Source organism: Channa argus, chromosome 12, assembly GCF_033026475.1.
Source record: "Channa argus isolate prfri chromosome 12, Channa argus male v1.0, whole genome shotgun sequence".
Lineage (NCBI taxonomy): Eukaryota > Metazoa > Chordata > Actinopteri > Anabantiformes > Channidae > Channa > Channa argus.
Window position 1 is genome coordinate 26,314,342 of NC_090208.1, and position 23,409 is coordinate 26,337,750.

The 23,409-nt window shown below is 40.7% G+C and overlaps 1 protein-coding gene across 7 annotated transcripts in view; it reads left to right on the forward strand.

Moving 5' to 3' along the window:
• The window catches only part of focad (focadhesin), a 52,371-nt gene that overhangs the window by 13,434 nt on the left and 15,528 nt on the right, over positions 1–23,409 (forward strand). For 6 of the 7 annotated variants that reach the window (XR_010915693.1, XR_010915694.1, XM_067523312.1 and 3 more), the window contains 21 exons: positions 5,115–5,216; positions 5,481–5,706; positions 7,620–7,829; positions 7,970–8,057; positions 8,653–8,846; positions 9,022–9,282; positions 12,518–12,622; positions 12,838–12,939; positions 13,023–13,150; positions 13,930–14,056; positions 14,141–14,275; positions 17,868–17,918; positions 18,398–18,481; positions 20,565–20,703; positions 20,825–21,013; positions 21,128–21,249; positions 21,336–21,428; positions 21,724–21,812; positions 22,582–22,623; positions 22,783–22,891; positions 23,057–23,173. Coding sequence is in view for 5 of the 7 variants with exons in the window: in XM_067523312.1 (XP_067379413.1) it covers positions 5,115–5,216; positions 5,481–5,706; positions 7,620–7,829; positions 7,970–8,057; positions 8,653–8,846; positions 9,022–9,282; positions 12,518–12,622; positions 12,838–12,939; positions 13,023–13,150; positions 13,930–14,056; positions 14,141–14,275; positions 17,868–17,918; positions 18,398–18,481; positions 20,565–20,703; positions 20,825–21,013; positions 21,128–21,249; positions 21,336–21,428; positions 21,724–21,812; positions 22,582–22,623; positions 22,783–22,891; positions 23,057–23,173 (2,713 nt within the window). In the remaining 2 variants the exon portion in view is untranslated. Of the gene's footprint in view, positions 1–3,881; positions 4,028–5,114; positions 5,217–5,480; positions 5,707–7,619; positions 7,830–7,969; positions 8,058–8,652; positions 8,847–9,021; positions 9,283–12,517; positions 12,623–12,837; positions 12,940–13,022; positions 13,151–13,929; positions 14,057–14,140; positions 14,276–17,867; positions 17,919–18,397; positions 18,482–20,564; positions 20,704–20,824; positions 21,014–21,127; positions 21,250–21,335; positions 21,429–21,723; positions 21,813–22,581; positions 22,624–22,782; positions 22,892–23,056; positions 23,174–23,409 lie in introns of those variants that run through there. The other variant, XM_067523317.1, reaches the window with a different exon arrangement.

Genomic DNA, 23,409 nt, shown 5'->3' on the forward strand with positions numbered 1-23,409 from the left:
CAAACCAAGTGGACGTTTGTGCCAGATGTGATGAGATTCAGGTCATAGTGACCTGAACCTTTTCCCACCAACTAGGGAGTTCACCCTTGAGTCTAAGATGGATGGATATACAAAATTTGATGATATTCCCTCAAGACATTTCTTTGAAATTGTGCTTACAAATATAGGACAGAGTGGAGGTCACAGTGACCTTTGACATCTGATCACCAGATCAAATGGATGGTTGTGTCAAACTTGTAGAAATGCCCACAAGGCATTCCTGAGATAATGCATTCACAACAATGGACAGATGTGAGGTGAAGTTACTGTGCCCTTGACCTTTGACCCCCCCAAATCTTATTCGTTCATCCTTGAATCCAAGGGAATTCTCCAAGTTTCACTGTTTACTGTAGCGGACACTGTGGCACAGGACGTAGAGCGTCCACCAATCCCCCAGTCTCTGGTTCCATCCCCGGCTCCTCCAGTCACGTGTCGAAGTGTCCATAGCTGCATAGCAGCTCCCCCATCAGTGTGATTGTGTGTGCAAATGAGGGAATAAAAAGCTGTGTAAATCGCTTTGAGTATCAGGTAGGAAATTAATGCAAATTTAAGACCAGATGCTCCTCATTCATTCTGGCAGAAACTGTTATACCCGCATGCCTGAGTACATAGTATACACACAGTTACTATTTAGAGCAGGGGGAATTCTCTGTAGTACAGGGCTCTCGAACTGGTTGAGTATCCCAATGCTGATATAATGTAATGCTGTGCTGCTGCTAGCGACAGAGCCTCCCCTTCTCCTCTTGCCTTAAATCTGCACCTCTGCCAAGATCCTGGGGCCTCCTTAATAAGTTACAGCGGGTGACAAAAAGACTAAGGGGCTTTGTCTTTTTTCTTTCTTACCTCTTTTCCTTCTTGTTTCTCTTCTTCCCTACTGTTCTCCGTGTTTCTATCTCTACTTTTGATGCCCTTTCCTCATTTTTGTACTTGCTCCCTCTTAACCTCTCTTTTTTCCACGTTTTCCCTTCTTTCTTTCACTCCTACCTTCCCATTCTCCTTTTCTTTCTCATTCTGTTTTCATTGCTGTCTCTGTTGTCTGCGTCTGTCTGGCGGCCTGATCCTCCCTGGTGGGAAGATGAATGTGTTGAGGGCAGCAGGGTGGCGCCATTGGCCTGGCAGTCTGGCCTGCCATTGGTCGTTGGACCTGGCACTGCTGGGTAACTGTAAATGTTGCGGGATTAATGGAGGATGCACACTGCTGCCCATTGTTGACCGTCTGCTCGCCGATGCCCTGTGCAATCTGCTGCTGAGCGTCTGAGCCACTTCAGCCCTCAGCAGGATCAGGGAGAGTTCAGGCCTCCATCCACCGCTCTAGCTCATTTCTCATGTGATGGTAATCTGGCTGTAGTAGTGTAGCCTGTCCTAACTGTCTCCTGCAGGCTTTCCCACATACGTATTGTATTGTGTGTCTGCTCAGGTACAATGGCATGATAATTTGCAGTTATATTGAAGTAGAAAAGCCCATTAGACTGTGAACTGAAAAATCAATATGGTGATGATGATATTGATAATTGTTCACAGTAAAACTGAAAGCTTGACATAAAAACTGCCACTAAGTCCGTTTTTTATGCCTCTGCTACATTGACAGTTTTGGTTGGAGGTACAGTAAGTGTTCAGGATGTTCCTCCTTCTTGTCCTCGTAAATGTGATATCTCAAGAACATCTTGAGCGGGTTTGTTCAAAGCTGGCACAAACTTCCCCTTGGACTCAGGGATAAACTGAGTATATTTTGTTTGTCAAAAGTAAAGGTCACTGTGACCTCGTATCACAGGGAATCTTATTGCATCTGACACCAACATCCTCTTGGATGAACAGATTAGAATGAGTCTGGACAGATAAGCATGTAAACTTCAACTTGACTGTTATTTCTACTTTTGGATATTAATAAATATAATGATTTTTGGAACTCCTTAATATTGGGGACTATTAAGTGGAAAATCAATGAGTTGACCTGAGTTAAAGTCTTGACATATCATATCTTCACTAACACAAATTATAGTGAATGTAAAGTTATTTCACACTGCATTAACTGTTGGGTGATATGTGCTCAGCCTCATACTGTCGGTTACCTGAATACTTTTGCATTTGTTTGGCTGTAAAGTTGTTTAAATTAATAAAATTTGACTGCATTCAATAAGTAAACACAGCTACAAATTTGGCTTGACCGTCAGTGTCAGCTTTTGGCAATAAGACAAAAGCAACCTAAAAAAACACGTTTTAAATGAGAATTGTAGCAATTGATGCAAAAAGGTGTACTACATCCATCAAACTGGAAAGGGTTTTAAACCTAAAGGATCTGCAAGCATCTCACCTCCATAGAGGTCAGTTTTCATGACTCCACTGTCTGAAAGAAACCGAGTAGAAATGCTATCATACATGAACAGTGAGGTGAAAACTAAACTAAATAAACATTTAAGACTTCTCAATTCTAGCAGTATTTAAGGGAACCATGAATTCTTGTCTTTTACAGAGACTCCATCAGATCCTGAGTTGAAACTGCCTGGCCAAGGTCTGGATCTCAAAAGGAGCTAGTACTGTATTGCTTCAAAAAAATTATCATTTCAAACTCGTATTTTGCGTTTGCTCAGGTTGCCTTTGTTTAATGTTAGATTTTACATTGCTTTTTAGGACAAAAGCTTTTACCAGTTGTAATTTGCAAAAAAAAAACAAAAAAACAAAATACTTTAACTTTTGGAGATTCCTTCAACTTTTTAAAGGGAAATCTTTGATAGCTCACTGTCATGTTTTCAAATAAAAAACAGGTTTGTGACCCAGACTTCACCTCAGACATTGTTGTAACCTGCAGACATCCTCAGGATGTTTTACCTGGCCAATTTGTATGCTTGTGAACTTGAAGTTGAACAAGAAGTAGAATCCTCTCTGTCTTGACTTCCTGTATTTTGTTTTGTGAGTGGCAGTTGAAAAGTAGGGAGCTGTGTGAGAGGTTGATGGATGGGATCTGTATTAAAGCTGAAGGTTTGGGGACAGCCACAGGGAACCTGAGGAGGAGGGGGGGAGGGGGGGGGACAGAGATGGTCAGAAAGATTACACCATGTGAAGACTGGGAGGAAAGAGCAGGGGGAGGGAAAGGGAGGGGGCTCAGTCTGGCCCATGCTGCAGGCTGTCACAGGCACAGACATGCTCAGTCACTGAACTTCCTTCCTACCGTTAGATATGTGATGATTGATAGAATACACTGGCTAAGTGGATCTGATGGTGTTGTCCAGCCACCTCACACTCTAACCCTGTTATATTAACCTCTGGCCTGTCTGTGCACTGGAGACTTAACAATACACAGGTATTTTGCCTTGGATTTGACCCCAGGATTTTGTCTGGACTTAATGGGTTTGTACATTTAAGACTAATGGAGGCTGTCTATGGTTTACCCTCACAGAACAGGAAAGGTAGAGGACAGGAAAACCTTGTAATGGGGTTACTGAGAAGCCACAGATAAAAGTAGCTGCCAAAGAATACACAGACATTAACATCATGAAGAAATAATGTAAATGTGGTTGGTTTCTGTCATCAGAAAGGTTATTTTACAGCACATTATAAAATGCCCTTAACCACCATAAAGCTCGTCCCTATATTAGAGATTATCCCTATGTTAAGTATTTTACCTTGAAAATCTGAGTCGTTTGAGTTCTTCTCAGAAATTTGTAAAAGGTAATTCAAAAAGTTTTAAAAACTTTAAACTGGAGTACTCAAGATAAGCAAGGACACATTGTCAAACTCACGAGCATGAGGGTTCAATGAAAAGTAATACATTTAAGACCCCAGAACCAGAGACATGGTCTTTTCTTATTCGACACATTTCTTCTTGGTCAAAACTGACTCTTGCATTATTCACAGTGCAATTCAGCTACTGGTAACTGGTTTGGAGATCTGATAATGAAGCCTGGAGCTTGTAGCCTCAAGCAGAAAGCACATCACAGAAAGCCTGAAGTAAACTCCTACTGAACTGCACAGACGAGAAGTTAAACTGAAGGTATCTATGTTTCCCGGGGAGCCGGGGATTGAACCGACAGTTGTTCAACAGTCTTTCCTCTCCACTGTTGCCTATGGTTTGCTCCAGGGGGAATTGTTGGGTTCTCTTTATACATCTTTATACTCTTGATTTTATTCTGTAAAGTGCCCTGAGATGACTTTGTTGTGAATTGGCGCTATATAAATAAAGTTGAATTGAATTATTGGTTCAATCCCCGGCTCCTCCAGTCACATGTCGAAGTGTCCTTGAGCAAGACACTGAACCCCAACTTAGTTGCTCCCGGTGAGTGTTGGCCAATAGGTAGAAAAGCGCTATATAAGTTTTTATTATTATTATACCATAATAATAATAATAATAATAATAATAATAATTCATACTAATTTCTGATGAAATAAGAATTTTATTACCAAAATGTTTAATAAACATTATGTTACCGGGGGGAAAAGTTTTAGTTGACTCTTTTTTTTTTTTTTTTGACTTTTCAATATAGGAGGTTGCAAACTTTGTATAACAAACAATACATACATAGTGATAAATCTGTATTAATTTATTAATCTTGATTTTCGTCATTTGAAATTTTTAGAAACCTAATCAGAAACAGTAAGCACCAATCAATATTGCTTTACAAAATGTCTCTGCAATTACTGGATGAATTACCACTGAAAGATTCACAGACATGTGTGGTTGATAAAACCTTTTTTACACGAGAATATCCAATGTGATATCTTTCACATTACACATACAATTATCTACAGTTTATCAACAACTGAAGGATGAAATGAAATATAATTTAAGCAATATGTCTGAACAACTATTAGTTTTCTTGCCATGAATTTTCGTACATATTTTTACCATCCCCACACAATATTAGGCTAATGATTATTGTGGGCTAGTGAAATATCCTACAAATCGCTTGAGAGGATATTCGGTATGAGTATAGTAATTATGTCCCAAATGGATGATTTTTCTCCGATGATCCTTTACCTTTACTAGTATAATCTGTCCCATGCGTGAGAATGACATCAGAGCTCAGACACTGGATTTGTGGTGTGAACATGACCTTTGCTCTGTCCTTTTTGTGTTACAGGAGCAACCCACACCCATACATCTCAGCTTTAGAAAACCGAGTGGATTGCTGGTCAGCTTTGCTGCTGGAGATTGATGACTTCATTCAGCAGGCTACTGACAGGTTATCATGGCTACAATATCCCATATAACTAAATAAGCAGCTTATACCAAGTAACTCACACCAGCAGTGAAGACAAAAACATATTTAGACATACAAAGGGACATGCATCATAAATCACTTTCTTTAGCTCGTACATCTTTGAGTGGTCTAAACCTTTCATAACACACTGATAGTAGCCAGAAGCATTTGATGCATGTAATTTGTAGTTTTGATAAATTATACTGTAGGTGCCTTTTTAACTCATTTTGTTTTTATAAACTGCAGAAATGAACCAGCCTACATCATCATGCTGGCTCCCTTCCTGCAGTACCTGTACTGTGAACCTCAGAGACAACCCCAGTATGCCCTTCTCCGCCACAGCCTCCTCAGGGTACTGCTGCCTGTACCTCCCAAGACTGGATCAGTCCACCAGACAAAGGACGTGGAGAAGACCTCCACAATGTCTGATAGCCTGCTGCACTTCCTCTGCCAGCTGGTTCCACAGTTGCAGGTGACTGATTATTGAAGAGCTGCATGTAAACAGTTATTTACAAGTATCTACAAATCTACAATGCAAACATTTAAATATTTAAAACATTGTGTCTGGTAACGGGATGTCCCTGCCGACAGATTCTGATGCATAATTTAAGTATGACGATGTACTAAATACAAACCAACACAGTGTTGCTCATATAAGCATGTTACAGGTAAACATTTGATTTAATTCTTTTAAACACCAGAGTAAAAAGGAAAGTGTGATTTGTTAGTCCCCTTCCACTTGCTCCTAATCACTTCCCTTGATGATGACATCTTTGAAACAACTCTTTCAAGATTTGTAAAATGTAACTAAAACTATAAGCTGTCATGTGGTAATTTGCTTGAACCCTTATTTAGCTGATAAATGTACAAAAAAAAGATTTTCTGTGTTTTTAGTTTGCCGCTTGGTGCATCACCTTACACTTTTATGACAATTCTAAAACCTTTTCGACTGAGGCTACTAATTTTGTCAGAACCTGAATGAGCTGAAATTATACTTATCTGGCCACAGAACATACAGTACTCACAAAAAGTTGCTACAGTCATGCTACAGTGACTATATCATGAAAGTAGGGCATTTAAGTAGAACCATGCAATGGTAATTTTTTTCATCTCAAACTATTTATTGAAACAAAAGCAACAGTGGTTTGTATACCACAACAATAAATGTGAATGTCTTAAGAACTTGTCAATCGTTAGGCGTCATCTTGGTCTCGTAATGTCAAAATGTGAACAGCACGATGAACGAGGACTGTTTAAATTCAAATTGTAATTAAATCAGAACATTTAGTGGTCGGTCACGTTGTGATTTTTGTGGTTAATCACCTTGTTAGAGAACAGCATGCTATGCAATAAGTACCAACAGTTTAGAGAAGGTCAAATTAAGTCCGGCTGTAAAGGTTATGGTGCAATTCTGAAATTTCACCCGAAAGTCGAATATCCCTAACTTTTTGTAATGTATTTTCAGTCCACCTGAGCATTAGAATTTCCGATTGCCTGTTTTGGATACAGCAGCCTACTGAATTGAGTGATAACCATTTTCAACAGTAGTCTCTAGCCATATTCATCAATGTAGCATAACCGTTTCTCATAAAGTGACCGCTCAGAGCTTGAAACTCATGCACAAAACGTTTGTGCGCTTGGCCTTCATGAGGTGAGATCTTCTTTTACATTATTTTATGTATTGATATAGTAAAGGAAATTCTTTTCTTTTTTTACAGTCTCATTGAGAAACGTTCTTTAACTGATTTCTTTCCCGGCACAAAGTAGTGAGCCATGACCCATCTTTGGTTCGATGCTACTTTTAAACCGAGTCATGGTACTTTTACCTGTTACCAGTTAACCTGCTGAGTTTATTGCATTTTCCAAAAAGTACCAACTTTCTTTTTCGTTTCGAAACTGAAACCAACCAAGCTAAAACAGTTTACTGCCTTTTTACTACTGACTTTTCCAACCAAGAACTTGTAATTACTTTTTTTTATTGCTGTGTACCTTTGTTTGTAGTATAAGTACTGTGGTTTCATGGCAATTCTAAAATTGTACTAATTAAAGCCTCTATATATAGGACTTTTATGGAAAAACACCAAAGGCATACAACAGTGATATTGGTCCCCGAACAAATGCTAGCTTATCGAAAAAATGCAAAACGTACAATAATCCCAAAATAGAAAAATCAGAGAGACGATTATTTGTCAGGTAAAAATGATCACATCACTGCATCCTAGCTGCAGATTGGTCTGCTAAATGGGAATACACCCCCCCCTAGTGGAATTCTCTAGGCACAATATATTTCACCAGAGGGGTTATGGTTAGACTTAGTTTTGTCTTGCACAGTTCTAGATGAGTTAATGTATTTTTATCAAGCTTTTGTCCTCTCTGTGCAAATAGGTGGAAAGTGTGGAGGCAGTGCTGGAGCTGTGCGGCTTTGTCAACGCTCTTCTTCAGAGTCTCCTTGAAGTCTCTGAGCAGCGCTGGAGGACTGAGAGAGCCACACTTATTTTGCAACTGCTTTGTGCCTGTCAGCGCTGCCTCAAGTTAAATGGAGACTGCCGACCACTTCTCAGTTTAATACAGCAGCTCATACCTGCCTGCCAACAGGTGATAAGAAAACCTTTGTAATACAACAAGATTAACTCATCATTTTTCTTTGAAAACATTTTTTTAAACATTTTGGCCTTTAGCACGTCCTATACTGCACTGCACAGTAGGTCATGTGTTTCAGCATTTTCTATTTGTAGGAGCTGCCAGTGGAGGAGCTGATGTTGGGTGCTGCCTTGCTCCTGCTTGAGGCCCCTGCAGCTCAGCAGACCAATCTGCTCCGTCTGGGTAAACCTTCTACTACAGCATACAAAACCCATAACACCTCTGTTCCCAGCTGCTGTTGTGTTTATCAGCTCCCATAGGTTTCTTGATAAATGTCTTCCAAAGAACTGACACATCTGACAGAGTTTCCAGACAGTTCTATGTAATTTAGCTCTAAGCAGAGAAAAATGCACGACCGTATTAAATAAGTATTAATAGTATTAAAAAGTAAATTGGTTGCTAATCTAACCTTGATTATCTTTAAGTCCATGCACAGCATCTTGTCCAAATAATTATATTTTCCATGCTATACAAAAGAAAAGATTACAAGACAGATTGAATATATAGTTTTATCATGCACCACATGTACAGTAGACAGTATGTATGACTTGTGCCCAATGAGATGGATTTATTCATATATCATACGTTCTTGTAAAAGTCAGTTGAGTTCTTCCCAGCTACACATTTTCACATGCTGCTGTGTTTCAGTTCCCTGTTGTTATTTTTAATGTTTATTTCTTCTTCATTATCTTACTATACAACCTAATTTTAGACCTATGATTTCAATTTGCATTGTTGCTCCTTCCATCCCCTTCCCTCCTCTCCGTCCTTGATACAGCTCTGAGTTTGATCCCTGAGCAGGGTGAGCTGTCTCCCTGGTCGAGTCCAGTTCTGGTTCTTCCTGTGCTGCAGCTCCTGTCCTGTTCGGGTCTCACCGAAGCACTGACTGAACAGAGAACACGCACGCTCAACCAAGGTTTAGCCCACAGTCTGCTTTCCAGGATCAGCAGACAGACAGATAAACCTCGACAGGTATCACTGATGCTAGTTATTCTCTTATTATCTTTGGAACCAAAATCCAAATAAAATGGAAGCTTTACAAAGGGAGTTTATTAAGGGATTTGTTTGCTTATCTATGGAATTATAACATTTTTGCTTAAACTAATTAGTTGCTCATTTTATTCTTTCATATGTGGTGATCTCTCAGTCTGGTCCAGTATTAGCACTTCCTCTCAGTTCCTGGTACAGCGAGCTCAGTGTGGCTCTGTCCATACTCTGCAAAGTGGCAGCTGACCCAGCGGCAGCAGCTGATTGGCTACTGTCAGTCCAATCTGCCCTGTCATCCAGCCATTGCCTGCCGCGCTCCCTCACCCTCATTGTGGCCCATCTCATTATTACGGGCCCGGACGACATCTGCCACTTGGCTTTGAATGCAAGCCAGGCCATCGCTGCAGCCGATCCCTGCCAGGTAGCTAATCCACACGGCTTACATCAACACACGGAGACTCTGTAGTTAATGCTTTTCTCCTCAGCTTTGTGAAAGTTACTTAAAATTTTGAGTGAAACACTTAAAATTACAATATAACCACAAAAAAAGTAAAGCCAGACTGCAATTGTCTCCTTTGTTTAGTACTAAAATGCCAGAAAATCCTAAATAAGTTATACAATTGTGAACACAAATAAAAAAGGACATTTGCTCATGGTAAACTCATGTCACAATCTAACAATTACCGTTTTAAATCATACTCATCACACAGTAAAGTAAGTCTAGAGAGTTACACTTTGTTTTTTTTAAGTAGGCTACCAAACAGTACAGATCCTGCTTTTGGCATATGATTTACTAAGAAAGTACATTTTACCAAATTTCTCTGTTTTCCCAGTTTAGAAATAAACTCTCGAATGTAGAAATCACTATTCCAAACAATTTGAGACCTATATCAAAACTTCCTTTTATTTCAAAATTTTTAGAAAAGGTTGTTGCAACTCAACTAGTTCCTTTTTTTTTCTAACAGACATAATACTTTTTAAATTTCAACCTGGTTACCCTCAGAAGCACTCAACTGCTCTGCTCAGAGTATCCAATGACATCCTGATGGCTGCTGACAGTGGTAAATGCTCTGTCCTGGTCCTGATTGACCTCAGTGCAACCTTTGACACTATTGACCACAGCACTTTATTAAAGAGGCTCGGCAGCCATGTAGGCATCCCAGGTAGTGTCGTTGACTGGTTCGCTTCATACTTCTCAGGTATATCCTTTTCTGTAGCTATTGGTTCCTTAATGTCCATAATTGCCCCCTTATCTTGTGGGGTGCCTCAGGGGTCAGTTTTAGGACCTATTTTGCAATTTATATGCTGCCCCAGGGGACATCCTCAGCATGTTTAAAGGTGTGTCCTATCATGTGTACGCAGATTATCTCCAGCTATACTATTCTTTTAACCTTGACAAAATTTACAATCTCTCTGTGCTGTATGATTGTCTGCCAGCAATTAAAGTTTGGTTTGCCAATAACTTCTTACAGTTAAATACAGCTGAACGTGAAGTTCTCATTGTGGCCCCTAATAGTACTGTCTCTACGGTGTCGTGCTGTATTGAGTTTTTAAGCTCAAATGTATGTTCCTCCCTCCGATTTCTTGGTGTTTTGTCTTGGTGAATCTTGATAATCATATCAGTGTCTTGACCCGTACATGTTTCTTGTACCTACAAATAATTCCAAACTTGGGTCTATTGTGTCCCGCTCTGAACTTGAAATGATTATTCATGCGTTTGTATCATCGCATCTTGATTATTGTAATTATCTTTTCACATGTCTCAGCAAAACATCAATAGATCCTCTCCAGCCAGTGCAGAATGCTGCTTCCAGGCTGCTGACAAAATCACACAAACCTTGTCACATTACCCCCGTTAGATTCCTTTATGGTCAGCCACCCGAGTACCTGTCTGACTTGCTTTATACCCATGCTCCAGGTCTGCCAACCCGAATCTGTTGACTGTGCTTCGCGTCAGGCTTGAAACCAAGGGTGACCGAGCTTTTGCCACTGTTGCACCAAGATTGTGGAATATTTTTCCACAAGAATTAAGGCCTGCTGCTCCAGTGTATATTTTTTAAAAAAACATCATAAAAGATACCTGTAATGGCTTTTCTCCTCACTTGCCTTTAGTTGCTGTATTTTCTGCAGGTTTATAGGACTGTAAAATGAGTCACTATCTCCTCAAAATCATATTAAATATCACATGGTGTCATTGGCTCCTCGTTACCTGGGCTCATTAGACACCTCAGATTATTCCCCTCTGCTGATCTAATTGCTCCCAAAGTATCATTTGTGCTGCTTGTTGAACATGTTGGTGGAAACCTATTGGTATGTTTGAGTCCATTGGAAATTCCTTTTTGCATTATCACATCAGCTCACATCTGTCCACTTACAGTCACAGTCAAAACGCAACCTTGTAGCTTTTCAGCATCTCTGTGTTACTAGAGATGAGAAACTAGCCGCCAAGAGTAGATGCAAAGGTGAACAATAGGTATAAAAACACTGATATGATGTAAGGTTGTAGTTTAGAATCAGCAGAAAATTCTCCAAAGGTTTAACTTGAAGAAAAACCTAATTTTCCTTCCTTTGTGGCCCTAACTTTTCATATCAAGCTATGCAGGTGAAGACGTTGCTATGCAACAGCTAAGGTGCAGGCCAACACTAAGTGCTTTATGTAATTAAAGGCTGTTCACACTGCAGAGTTATTGACCACATGTGTCCAGAGACCCTCAATAGCTCCTGTCTTTGTCGTTAAGACTGCATTGTCCTTTATTCCTATCTCTGTCTGGGATATATCATCTGTAAATCTGTAAAGTTGATTGTTGACTCAGTCCTGCATGACCATGGGTAAGACCACGATCAGGAGGTGGGGCAGCCATTAATCTGCAGTGGTTAATGTGAGACTCAGCTCACCATGCAGGGGTTTGTTTATACATACAGGTATGCGTCAATAAATAAGTTAGTCTTCACTAGAAGAAAGTGGTTATGATGAATAAAGGGAGGGTTGATTTTAAACATGAAATGAAAGACTAACCCCAACTTTGGGGGTAGTAGAAACAAACACATACAACTACTTATTAAGATTATTTGGCTGCATGTTAGCTACTATTTTTTGTCATTCTAGAGGAAAACTATTGGCTTCTGTGTCTTTTTTCTTTCTTTTTTTGATGAACACGTGTGATCATCAGTTTTCCAAAGCAATGGTTTGGATCACTACAACAAAACCAATGTGGTAAAACATGCTAAAATGGTGGTTGACATTTTTCTCTGTGGATTCATAACTGTGAATTTTATCTTTTTCACACACATTTTTCTAATCTATTCAAATATCAAAACAGATTTTTCTTTTTTTTAAAGCATCTGAGGAAATTTGAGAAGGTTATGTGGGGTACATGGGTAATAAGATGCTATCGCCCCAAAAAACTGAAGGGGTTGAAAAGAGGAAAAGAGCTGGTAAAGTTAGAAAGGTAGAAAGTTTTAATTTTGAGATCATTTTGTATTTATAATTCAATAAATGACCCCCCCCCCCCCCCCCAAAAAAAACCACACACACTGGTAGGATGGCCCAGCCTGTTGACAAAAATTGCCAGAAGAATTTAGAATCTGGATAATTTTGAAGTATTCACTTTCATTTGCTGTTTCCTTTATCTAAACTCACATGTATGTGTTTGCAGGTACCTTCCCTCCTCCCTGTTCTGTTGTTCAAACTGGGGAAGGACAACAATCCAGCTCTGGCTCATGCTATACTGAACTGCCTGCCAAATCTTGGTACTCATAAGGTACTGAGCACCTCTGGCCACTGGTTTCATGGTTTAAAGCTAATTCTATGCTCAATTCAATCTTTGAACACTTACTATACTTAATATTATACAATTTGAAAAGTATACCTGCTTAGACTTGGCTCTGACTCATAATGAGGTATGTTACAAGATATAAAAAGTTGTGATTAGACAGTCTTGACCATTAACATGTATTATATGCTTTATTATTGCAGCTTTGTGTTCCCATGGTGCTGCAGACTCTCCACATGCTGGCTAGTGCCCCTAAGCTGAGAGCTGTGGCAATGCGTCTCATTACCGCTCTTTGGAAAAAACAGGTCTGTTATAAGAAGTGGTCATATATTTATCTATCTTGACTTTGTGCATATTTTTCACAATGAACATTGTTCCCTGCTATAAGGACCGAGTTTACCCAGAGATGCAGCGTCTGCTGGCTCAACACGAGAGCAGGGTGGTCGTGGGGAGGGACACACAGTGGGAGCAAACCCTGGCCAGGGCTGCATGCATCAGGGATATATGCAGAGCGCGGTGAGAACAACATACACTGGATGTGTTTGGTCATCGTATCAGGGACTGGTGTCTTGAAGATAAAGAACTGAGTTCAGGGAAATCTTTGTCTGCTTTTTCGGTCTTTGGTCATTTATATTTGACAAGTTTCAGTATCGGAGCTCTAGGCCAATGGTTTCGAAAAAGAACTTATCATGGGTGCACTATAGACAATACCAGGTTGAATCTAAAAGTCTAAAAAGAGTCATTTAAAGTAGGCCAGTAGTTCGTTATCCTTTAGTTGTTTGATCCCTTAAAATTACATTTTAAATAATAAAGTTTACTTGTGATCATAGGTGTTGTAAGCATCTTTAGGTTTAAAAAAAAAAAAAAGTTCTCAGTATTTTTAAGAAATAAACTAATTTTGCGAAATTTTATAAGAATAAAGGGGAAAAAAACAGAGTATAAGAAAAAAAAATTTAACCTTGAAATAGTATTTACCTACTGTAACAATCACTTCAGCATTTTATTGGGAGCTTGCGACCATTTTAGACTAGCTTCACTAGCAGATGGAGCCCCAAAGTGGCATTAGGACGGACCTTTTACATAGGACTTGTAGGAGTTCTTGTCCACAGTGGTCCGAATGTGGTTTCTCATTTCTTTAAATCTTCTGACCTCTCAAATTTATTCTTGTTTTACTTAAGTTACCAACATTATCTGCCAAAACAAATAATTAATAATAACATAATTGGCATTACAATATCTCTATAACTTTTTTCTTGCCACTGTATAATCACAAATTTCTCCTGTGTGCATGTCAGGCCCTATCAACATGGTGGTGACATGTTGGCTGCCATTACACTCACACTGAGCCAGTGCACCAGACCAGACATGGCAACCCCTGCTGCTCTCGCCCTGCAAGGACTACAGGAGCTGTGCCGAGCAGAGGTCTTACACACATACACAAACATAGTCATTATTTACTGAGCACACAGTTAACCATTTTGTTTTACGACATGCGTGACTTTACAGGTGGTGGACATCATTTCAACATGGAAGAGTCTTGGGCGTGAGCTCAGCTGCGACTCCCGACCGCTGATGGTGAAAGCCATAGCTGAGCTGCTGGCTCTGGTTCCCCAGCTCACTGTCAAATCTGAGGAGTATGAGGTACCTGACCTGCTATATGAAAATATAGCAGGTTTGATTTGTGATGTACTTTTAGAGCTTCCCATCAGTAGTTGCATGGCAGTGTGAGCTAGAATCATGAAAAACACGGGATTGAGAGCTTTAACCAGACAAATCATCAATAGCTGTTGTAACAACAATCTGTTCTCAATAACTTTTGGTTAATTACATAACCACAGTGGTCTGAGTAGCCTGAGTGAGTGTCTCACATGCGGAAAGCCTTCAGCGTGACCTCATCAGAAGCTCCTATTTCACTCTGCCAGGTCTGGTGAGACTCATGCTACTCAGAGAACTGTGGTTATGTAAACAACCCAAAGTTCTCTTCCTAACATTCATTTTGTGTCTCACATAAATACTGACTCCGGCATTGCTGGCATATGTTGCCCAAGAGCCGCTGTCCTTTAAAGAGCTAGTGAGGAAGCTGTAACATTCAGTCTGTAAAACCTAGGAAAGGACTGTGGTGAGGCCCAACTTGCTGCAGAGCAAATGTCCTGAATGGAGATCGCTCCGAAAAGAGCCCATGAAGGGGTGAGGCCCTTCGTAGAGTGCAGCCCCTATTTTGGCTGCCACCCCACTTGGGGCTTCAGACCCCTAGAGCTATACGCCAAAGCAATAGCGCCCACAATCCAGAGAGCGATATTGCCTTGACATATAGCGCTAAGGGTCTATATTCCAAGGCCATAGCGCCCACAATCCAGTGCGAGAGCCATTGTTTAGAAACAGGCTTCCCTAAGTGGTTCTTTGCCCATGATACAAACACCTGTCACTCATCCTACGGCCTTAAGTTCTGTCTATGTAGATGCACAAGACCCAAACTAGAAAAAGCAAAGCTCTGCGGGAAATGGCGGAGGATCGAAGGACGCAAAGTCAATTGGAGAACATGAGACCACAACCTTAGTCATAAAGGTAAGGTAACTTTTGCATTCCCAGAAGAGAACTTTGTTCAAGCTAGATGTACTGAAAAGTCCACGAAGTGCAGGCCAACTGCAAAACTGTCTTTAGACACCAATTTCAAATCCACCTGTTCTATTGGTTTAAAAAGTGGAACTGACAGGGCCTCCAACACAACATGAAAAGTACCATGAGGGGGTCAGCTGTCTGGAAACAGGGATCTTATGCCGTATGCGTCTTATAAAATGGCCTGCCAGGCTGTCCCATAGTTTTCCTCTCCTGACTGACATGGCAGGCAGAAATAGCTGGTAAGTACATCTTAATGTTGGAAAAAAACTTCCCTTTATCCAACATATCTTGCAGGAAAGTCAAACTGAAAGGGAATCACCTGCTGATCGGTACACCATTCCTCAAAGATCAGCCATTTCATACCATAAAGAGACCTTGTTGAGGAAGCTCTTGTAGTCTGAAAGGTCTCAATAACATTCTGAGGGAGACCCACAGTGTTCAAGTTGAACCATTCATGGGCCAGGCCTTGAGAGCAAGCCCCCCTGGGTGGGGGTGAAAGATCGCCCCCGGGCTTGAGACAACAGGTCTCTGCGAATTGGTAGCAGCCAAGGTTCCTGGTAGAGGAGTTACATCTGCCAGCCAGTGTTTTGATGGCCAGTGGGGAGCTATCACAGATAGACCCTCCATTCATACCCTGACCAGGGTTGGAAGAAATCAAAGCCACTGGGGGAAAGCATAAAGAAGGACATGAGGCCACTAGTGAGCCACTCTCAGAGGTGCATCCTGGTCATGAAGGGAGAAAAACACTACACTGACCATTATTCCTCATTGCAAAAAGGTCTACAGATGGCTGCCGGTAGCACTTCCACACCAGGCTCACCACATCCTGGTGGTTCCTCCATTCTGCATAAAGAGGATTTCCCCTGGACAGTAGATCTGCTCCACAGTTCATCGACCTTGGCACATGGATGGCTTTTAGAATCATAAAAAGTTTGCTGCTCCAGGCAATCCGTCTGTGTGCTAGTGTGTGCAACTGAGGGGCTCTAGGCCCCCCTTGTCTTTTGACATAGACCACAACTGTGGTATTGTCTGTTTGTACTAACACATGGTGTCCCCTCACAAAAAGCAGGACATTTTTCAGTACTAGCTGCACTGCTAACAGCAGCTTTTCCCTCAAATACACCCCCCAACCTGACAGGGAGGTATCTGTTGAAACCAATTTCATGCAGAAAACCACCCCATGGACACTCCCTATGTGAAAAAAACTTAATTCACTCCATGGACGTAGGGCAGCAGGCCAGACTCTTAGCCTGTGACTCTTAGCCTGTGAGAGTCAGGTTAGACGCGTTCCGGTCTGGACTGATGGCAAGGAGGTTTTCGGATGGATATGAGACACCACCGCGGCTTGTATTGGGGACTGTTATTGAGACCGTGGTCCTCCATTCACTTACAATCAAGCATTGAGCTGCCTACTACAGGATGCTTCTCCCTGTATGGTGCATTGTGCCAGGAGAATCTCTTCCAACAACTATGGGAAGATTGGCAGCAGTTGTTTCCCTGTCTTTTTCACATCCTGCAGTTTCTTCCCATCTGAGTCACCTCGGCTGGAACCTCACGCCACTGGATATTGAGCTTGGCAACCACACGTTTGCACACCTCCGGACATGAGAACTCCGACCCACCATCTGACTCTTGTGACATCGGACATCCACCTCCTTTAACAGACAATTAGGCAGCCTAGGTCCTGGGCAATCGGGTTAGTTGGTCACCCCACTTCCAGAATACAATAAGTCTAATGTTTTATTGTTAACCATGAAGACCAGCTAATGTTAGCTCGGAGAGTATTGCTACTCAAAACTGTCACCACTTGGTTGGAGCAAAGGTAAGAATTAATGGTGCTTTTCACAGCCCGAAGCTACTGTTTGGTTACAGACTAGTAGACTAGTATTTGTGCTAGTGTCTTCGGACAGTGAAGCTAGGTCCCGGAGAGAGAGCTGCCTTCAGAGACTTGTGATGGGACTTCTGCTCATAGTGAGAAGAGGTTTTTGATGGCTTATGCACTGTCTCCACCTTATCTCTCTTTGACACCGATATCCTTACTCCCAGCCAATGCTGGCTGGCAGAATCCAATAGGAGCTTCTGATGATGTCACGGTGAAGGCATTCGCCAATGTGAGACACGGAACGAATGCTACGAAAGAGAACCACATTTAGAAACCCATGCTATAGAACGAGATGCTGCAGACGACCACCGTTGCTCACTAAAAAATAGTTTAAACACACAACTATCAAACTATAGTTTTAACTTTTGTTTGCATGCAGACTAAAGAAAAGAAGGCATTCAGCATAGTGAGGAGCAATCTGAACACAGCAAATACATGATGACAAAACATGATGGATAGCTAGGATTATACTGTGTGTGTTATTCAGATTATTCAGATTATTCATCTTCAGAAAGGAGTTAGAAACCCTTTAGTTGTAATAATGAGCATAGACCTAAAACTTATTCTAACACATTATCTTCAGTCAAGTTTATCTTTCTTTGAGGTTTGTTTTTCAGATAAAGTCTGTTGCTCATTGTTATGAAATGTGTATTTTATGGTTGTGTCTATTTGCAGTTTGTTTTTTGTTTTTTTTACTGTAGCTTTAAAAATTTTTTATCTCTTTTCCTCCAGAAAACAAAAGAGGGGGTGGTCAGCCTTCTCTGGAATTATGCTTTGAGCAAGGTCTGTGCACTGCAGATATCTACCCTTTTTTTGTGTGTGCGCACGTGTGTGTGTGTGTACGCGCATTTATGTGTTTTAATGGATTTAACTGATAAGTATGTTGTTTTTGTGTTAAGTTGTTATTTGAACGGCTACAAATTGTTGGTTCTGTTGACCAAAAAGTACTAGAATCAGAGAAAGGTAGAGTTAATTGTAGACTACTGGATTCAAAAAACTGCTGAAAACAGAACTCTTCTACACTTAAATCTTCCTTTCTACTTTTTCCTGCACTTTTATCTCATGAAACAGAAACACTTCATCTGATAGCACTTTACTTCAGTGTTTTCTCCTTGACTTCGGTTTATGCTTGTTTTGTTCCTCACTTGTAAGTCGCTTTGGATAAAAGCATCTTCTAACTGATTAAATGTAAAGTACTAGTATTTTGAATATATATTAATAATAAAATTCTCTTGTCTGTTCTTGTGTGTTTGGTTAAACAGGATCTAGAGGTGGCCAGCTGTGGCTACAGGGCCTTAGCAGAGTTTCCGGAACCAGTCCACACAATAGGTTTTCTTCCTGAAGCGGTAAGAGTCCTGCTCCACTTTCCTAACGGTATCAAGTCCTAAAAGGATGACTCAACAGATTTTGAACTTCTTTTGATTCTACTTTGTGTAGTAAATGTACATAAATGTCAAAATATCTCTCTACTTCTAACTCAAAATAAATGCCTCCAGAAGACATCACTTGGAGGAACTTCAGTTCAGATTAGGTCATCTTGTTGCTCACACCATGGTCAATCTGCTGTTCCAGAAATCCACCAGATGACATCATCTGTTATCATCATCTCTTAATGATCAAAACCTCTCTGGTTGATGTCATCTGGGGGAATTTTTCAGCTAGAAGAAAACTATTTTATTAAAGAGAAGCCAAAGGGAAGGTTAAAGATTAATGTGTTAAAAAACACCTTAAGCTAAAGCCAAGTTAGAAACCAAGTTAGAAATTGGTGAAGTCACCCGATAAGTTCACATTTTGCTTTGGATTGTGTCAGCTTTGTGTTTTGGTTGGCTTTTGGCCATACTAGCAATTCCACTGTAAATAATGTAAAGTTAGCTTCTTGGCCTTGGAAAACACCTGCCATGTTAATGACATTCCAATCAGCCTGCACTTTGTGTTGTAGCTTTTTATAGAATATTAGCATTAACAACAGCATGTTAACATTGTCACTATTAGCATGTAGCCAAAACCCTACATATTGCACATAGATGTTACAATTAAATTCTTTCTCTGCTTTTGACCCATCCTCCTGTGGGGGGGGCAGTGGGCTGCCAAGGAGCTAGTGCTGATTGTCTTGCTGAGTTTCTTACTACATGGTTCTTTTGTTGTTAGTTCCAAATTCCATAGCATTGCTCCTTAACAGTTTTAAAATGTATCAGAACTTCTAATATTTAGCTTATTTTCTTAAACTTCCTCAGCATTGTCCAAATGGTAGTTTGCATTTATTCCAGCCATTTTTAATTGTGACCCTCACAACATGCATTTAACAATTAAATGTCATACTGTAGGCAAATACAATAGAAAGTGTATGACAGGGTGCAGAGAGAGGAGCTGTGGTATTGTATGAGGACGTCTGGAGCGACAGAGAAGTATGTTAGAGTGGTGCAGGACATGTATGAGAGCTGTAAGACAGTGGTGAGGTGCTGTAGGTGTGACAGAGGAGTTCAAGGTGGAGGTCTGCTCTGGAAAACAGAGGAATGAAGCTTAGCCACAGTAAGACAGAATAGATGTGTGTCAATGAGAGGGACCCAGGTGGAACAGTGAGGTTACAGGGAGCAGAGATGAAGAAGGTGCAGGACTTTAAGTACTTAGGGTCAACGGTTCAGAGCAACGGAGAGGGTGGAAAAGAGGTGAAGAGGCGAGTGCAGGCAGGTTGGAACGGGTGGAGAAAAGTGTCAGGTGTGTTGTGTGATAAAAGAGTATCAGCGAGAATGAAAGGAAAGGTGTTCAAGATGGTGGTGAGACCAGAGATGTTGTTCAGCTTAGAGACAGTGGCACTGAAGAAAAGACAGGAGGCAGAGCTGGAGGTAGCAGAGCTTAAGATTTTGAGGTTCTCTTTGGGAGTGACGAGGATGGACAGGATCAGGAATGAGGACATCAGAGGGACAGCTCATGTTAGATGTGTTGGAGATAAAGTCAGAGAGGCCAGATTGAGGTGGTCTGGACATGTTCAGAGGAGAAACTGTGAATATATCGGTAGAAGGATGCTGAGGTTGGAGCTGCCAGGCAGGAGGTCTAGAGGAAGAGCAAAGAGGAGATTTATGGATGTAGTGAGAGAGGACATGAAGTTAGTTGGTGTGAGAGAAGAGGATGCAGAGGACAGAGTTAGATGGAGGCACATGATTCGCTGTGGCGACTCCTGAACACAAAAATTTAATTATAAGGTGAAAAGCGGTTAACATGCTGTAAAAGTAATGAAATAATAAGATAATTATTGTAGATGCAGTTTGTTGATTAGCTTTAGAACCTCTGTGTTACACTAAGGTCAGTCTATAGATTGTCATTACACTGGCGTTACATTTATTTTCATTGTTTTCTTTACTCAGACATCTTTACACTGTCGTTTAAATCACCTTGTTGGTTCTGCTTTGGGTTTTCCCATCTGATCTTTAGGCCAAACCAGCAATAAAGCCCAGTGAAAATGAGGAAGAACAACTGGAGAAGAAAGAAGAGGAAGAAGAGAAGGATCTCTCCATCCCTGGTTTATCTTATGTTAAGCTGATGGCTCTCACCCCCATATCTGTTCTACCAGGTAAACTTGATCAAACATCAGGATTTGTAACGGTGCCATGGTGCCAGTCAGTGTTGGGATACAATAAAAGTTGTGCAGTAAAAGTCTATAAGTTCACCTGGAAATTTTTTTTTCCCCTCAGCATTTAAACTCTTCCTGACATCACTGGTGAAGCAGGAGATGAGCCAGATGCCGCGGGGGGTTTACTTCTCTGCCCTAAGGGGGGGCAACCTGCGATCTGACCAGGGGAAAACAGTGGCAGGAATCCCATCATTCATACTGAAGACCTATGAGAAAAACAAGCAGCCTGGGCTGAAGCCTGGACTAGCAGGTAATTAAATCCATATTTTATATATATATATATATATATATATGCTCTAACACAATAGAGTTATGTTTGCAGTTTGCAACTACACAGTAGCTCAGTGTGTGTGGTGTGTTGTAGCCGGACTGTTGCTCTGTTACGACCTGCCTGTGCAGAGAGACCGTGATGGGAAACCAATTGATCGCTTCCTCGTTAGCCGCAGCCGCAGCTACCAGCAGATGATGACCGCCCTCATTCATGAGGTAAACCGGTCCTTCCCCTGGATCTCACATATTTCTTCCATTTTTAATGCTGAAAACTAGCCCATTTATTTCGTTTTGATGTGTAGGTGAACATTCAGCCTTCTGAATGGCACAGAGCCCTGCTGTTACCCCAGGCCTGGAGAGGTTTTATGAGCCGAGCTTTCCATGCTGTTTTACAGGTTTGTGTGTGATAGATAGATTTGTATACATACTTAAAAATTCAATTAATCAATAATACATGTTGTTCTGGAAAGAAATCTTTGCCCAGCACTGATTAATAGAGCATATATATTGGTGCCAATATTAAAATGTAATCAAAATTAAAAGATCCCTTTTGAAGACTTAATCCCTTAAAATTAAATTTTTAAGTTTCCTTACGGTAAAGTTCTAAACTTGATATGCCTTGATTTGAGTTTGAAAGAAATAGGTTTTGATGTTGCCCTTGCGTTTTCTGTGGATTTGATTTGTGTCCAGGGCCGACGTTCTGATTTGGAAATGCAGCAGAAACAAGGCAAAGAGAAACCAGAGGAGCTGCAGTACAAACAGCACTGTGCCTGGCTGTGGTAGGAATCCCATACAGACATAGACACATCCATCTGCTTGTGTTATGTATAGAAACACGCAAAGGCTGCATAAGATATTATGTAGTGTTAGTGTAGTTGAGACAACTGTTATATCATTCAAGTTGCTCATTTATTTAACTGTAGCAAACGTTTGGGGCTTGAGATAAAAACTGATGTTTTATGTTCAGATAGATCAGACATTTTGCAACAAATAGGATGCGAGAATTCAGCATAATACAAAATATTTTTGTATATTTGTTTTAGATATTTTCTAAAGTTTCCAGAGTTTTGTTAACACGTGCAATTCAAGAAACTCTCTGCAGAACTCACATTAGAAAGGACTTTCCTGGATTTACTCCATTTGCCATTTGCACTTATGCCTGTGAGGAATGTTTGTCGTTATACTACGTGGTTAGACTTTGAGTTAAATACTTGATCTTGACCTTTGAAATGAATAAATGAGCAGTAAGAGTTAATATTTTGTTCTATAAAGATTTTTGTTGATCTTTCATGGACTGCTGCATCAGAAATATTTTGAACTTCAAGATTTAAAAATTACCAGTGAATTTATTGAATTAAAGATATGGATGCTCACACATAAAGGAAAATGAATAATGCAGGTCACACATCTTGATTGGACAAACATGCTGTGTGATTCAGGTGACTGATCCTTTCCTCTGAGATAAAAGGAGAATGTGCATTAACACAACCTCCCTTTCTTTGATGTCATCCAAGTGACTGTAGATGTTCTTTCTTTGTTTTTTCTCAGGGCCAGAGATCAGCTGGCAGATGTTATCAAAGCTGCTATAAAGTGAGTATCCTGCTTTCAGTCACTAGTTTTTTTTCACAGATAGATCCGTCTGTAATGTCCAGACCATGAATGATTTACAGTAGTAAGTTCAGTCATAAATGTTGTCATGGATCTTTTCAGTGTCATTTCTGACAGAAGTATCTGCATTGTGTTTTACAGGGACAGTCCTGTTGTTCAGGGCAATTCCATTCTGGCTCTGAGTGGCCTGGCTGCTGTCCTTGCTAAATACGAGAGCAACCTGCCTGCTGATAGTGACGGCAGCCTCGGGGTAAGATGATGAGTGCCCCAGCTCTCCCTGACCACATGTAGAAGTGTTCCTTTGCAAAAACTCTGTCAAATCCTCCACCCACATCTGCCCCCCCCCAAAAAAAAAAGGCTAGGTTCATTTTCATGTTTAATGTTTCTAATATTCTTCCCTGATGTGCCATTGTAGGCTGGACCAGAGTTTGTGCCCACCACCAGCTGGTTGGCCATGGTGCTCGACACCCTGCTCAGCATCATCAGCAGCAGCTACAAGGCCAGAGGACAAGTTTTCCCATGGTTCTTGCATGTAAGCTTTAATATTATTTTTCGCTCTACGGTTCTGTGTATGTATCTGCCCTAAATAGCAACTATGAATACAAGTATTCAGAGTTTGGTGTGCATTAGGTTTGGGTGGGTAGTCAAATATTTGATAGTTTTATCCAGTTAGCATCTAAGCAGTGTATCCCAGTCTCTTAATAGCAGCTTGTAAGATCTTACTAAGGCCTTGAGGATAAATGTGTAAAAACATGAAATCACATTTTT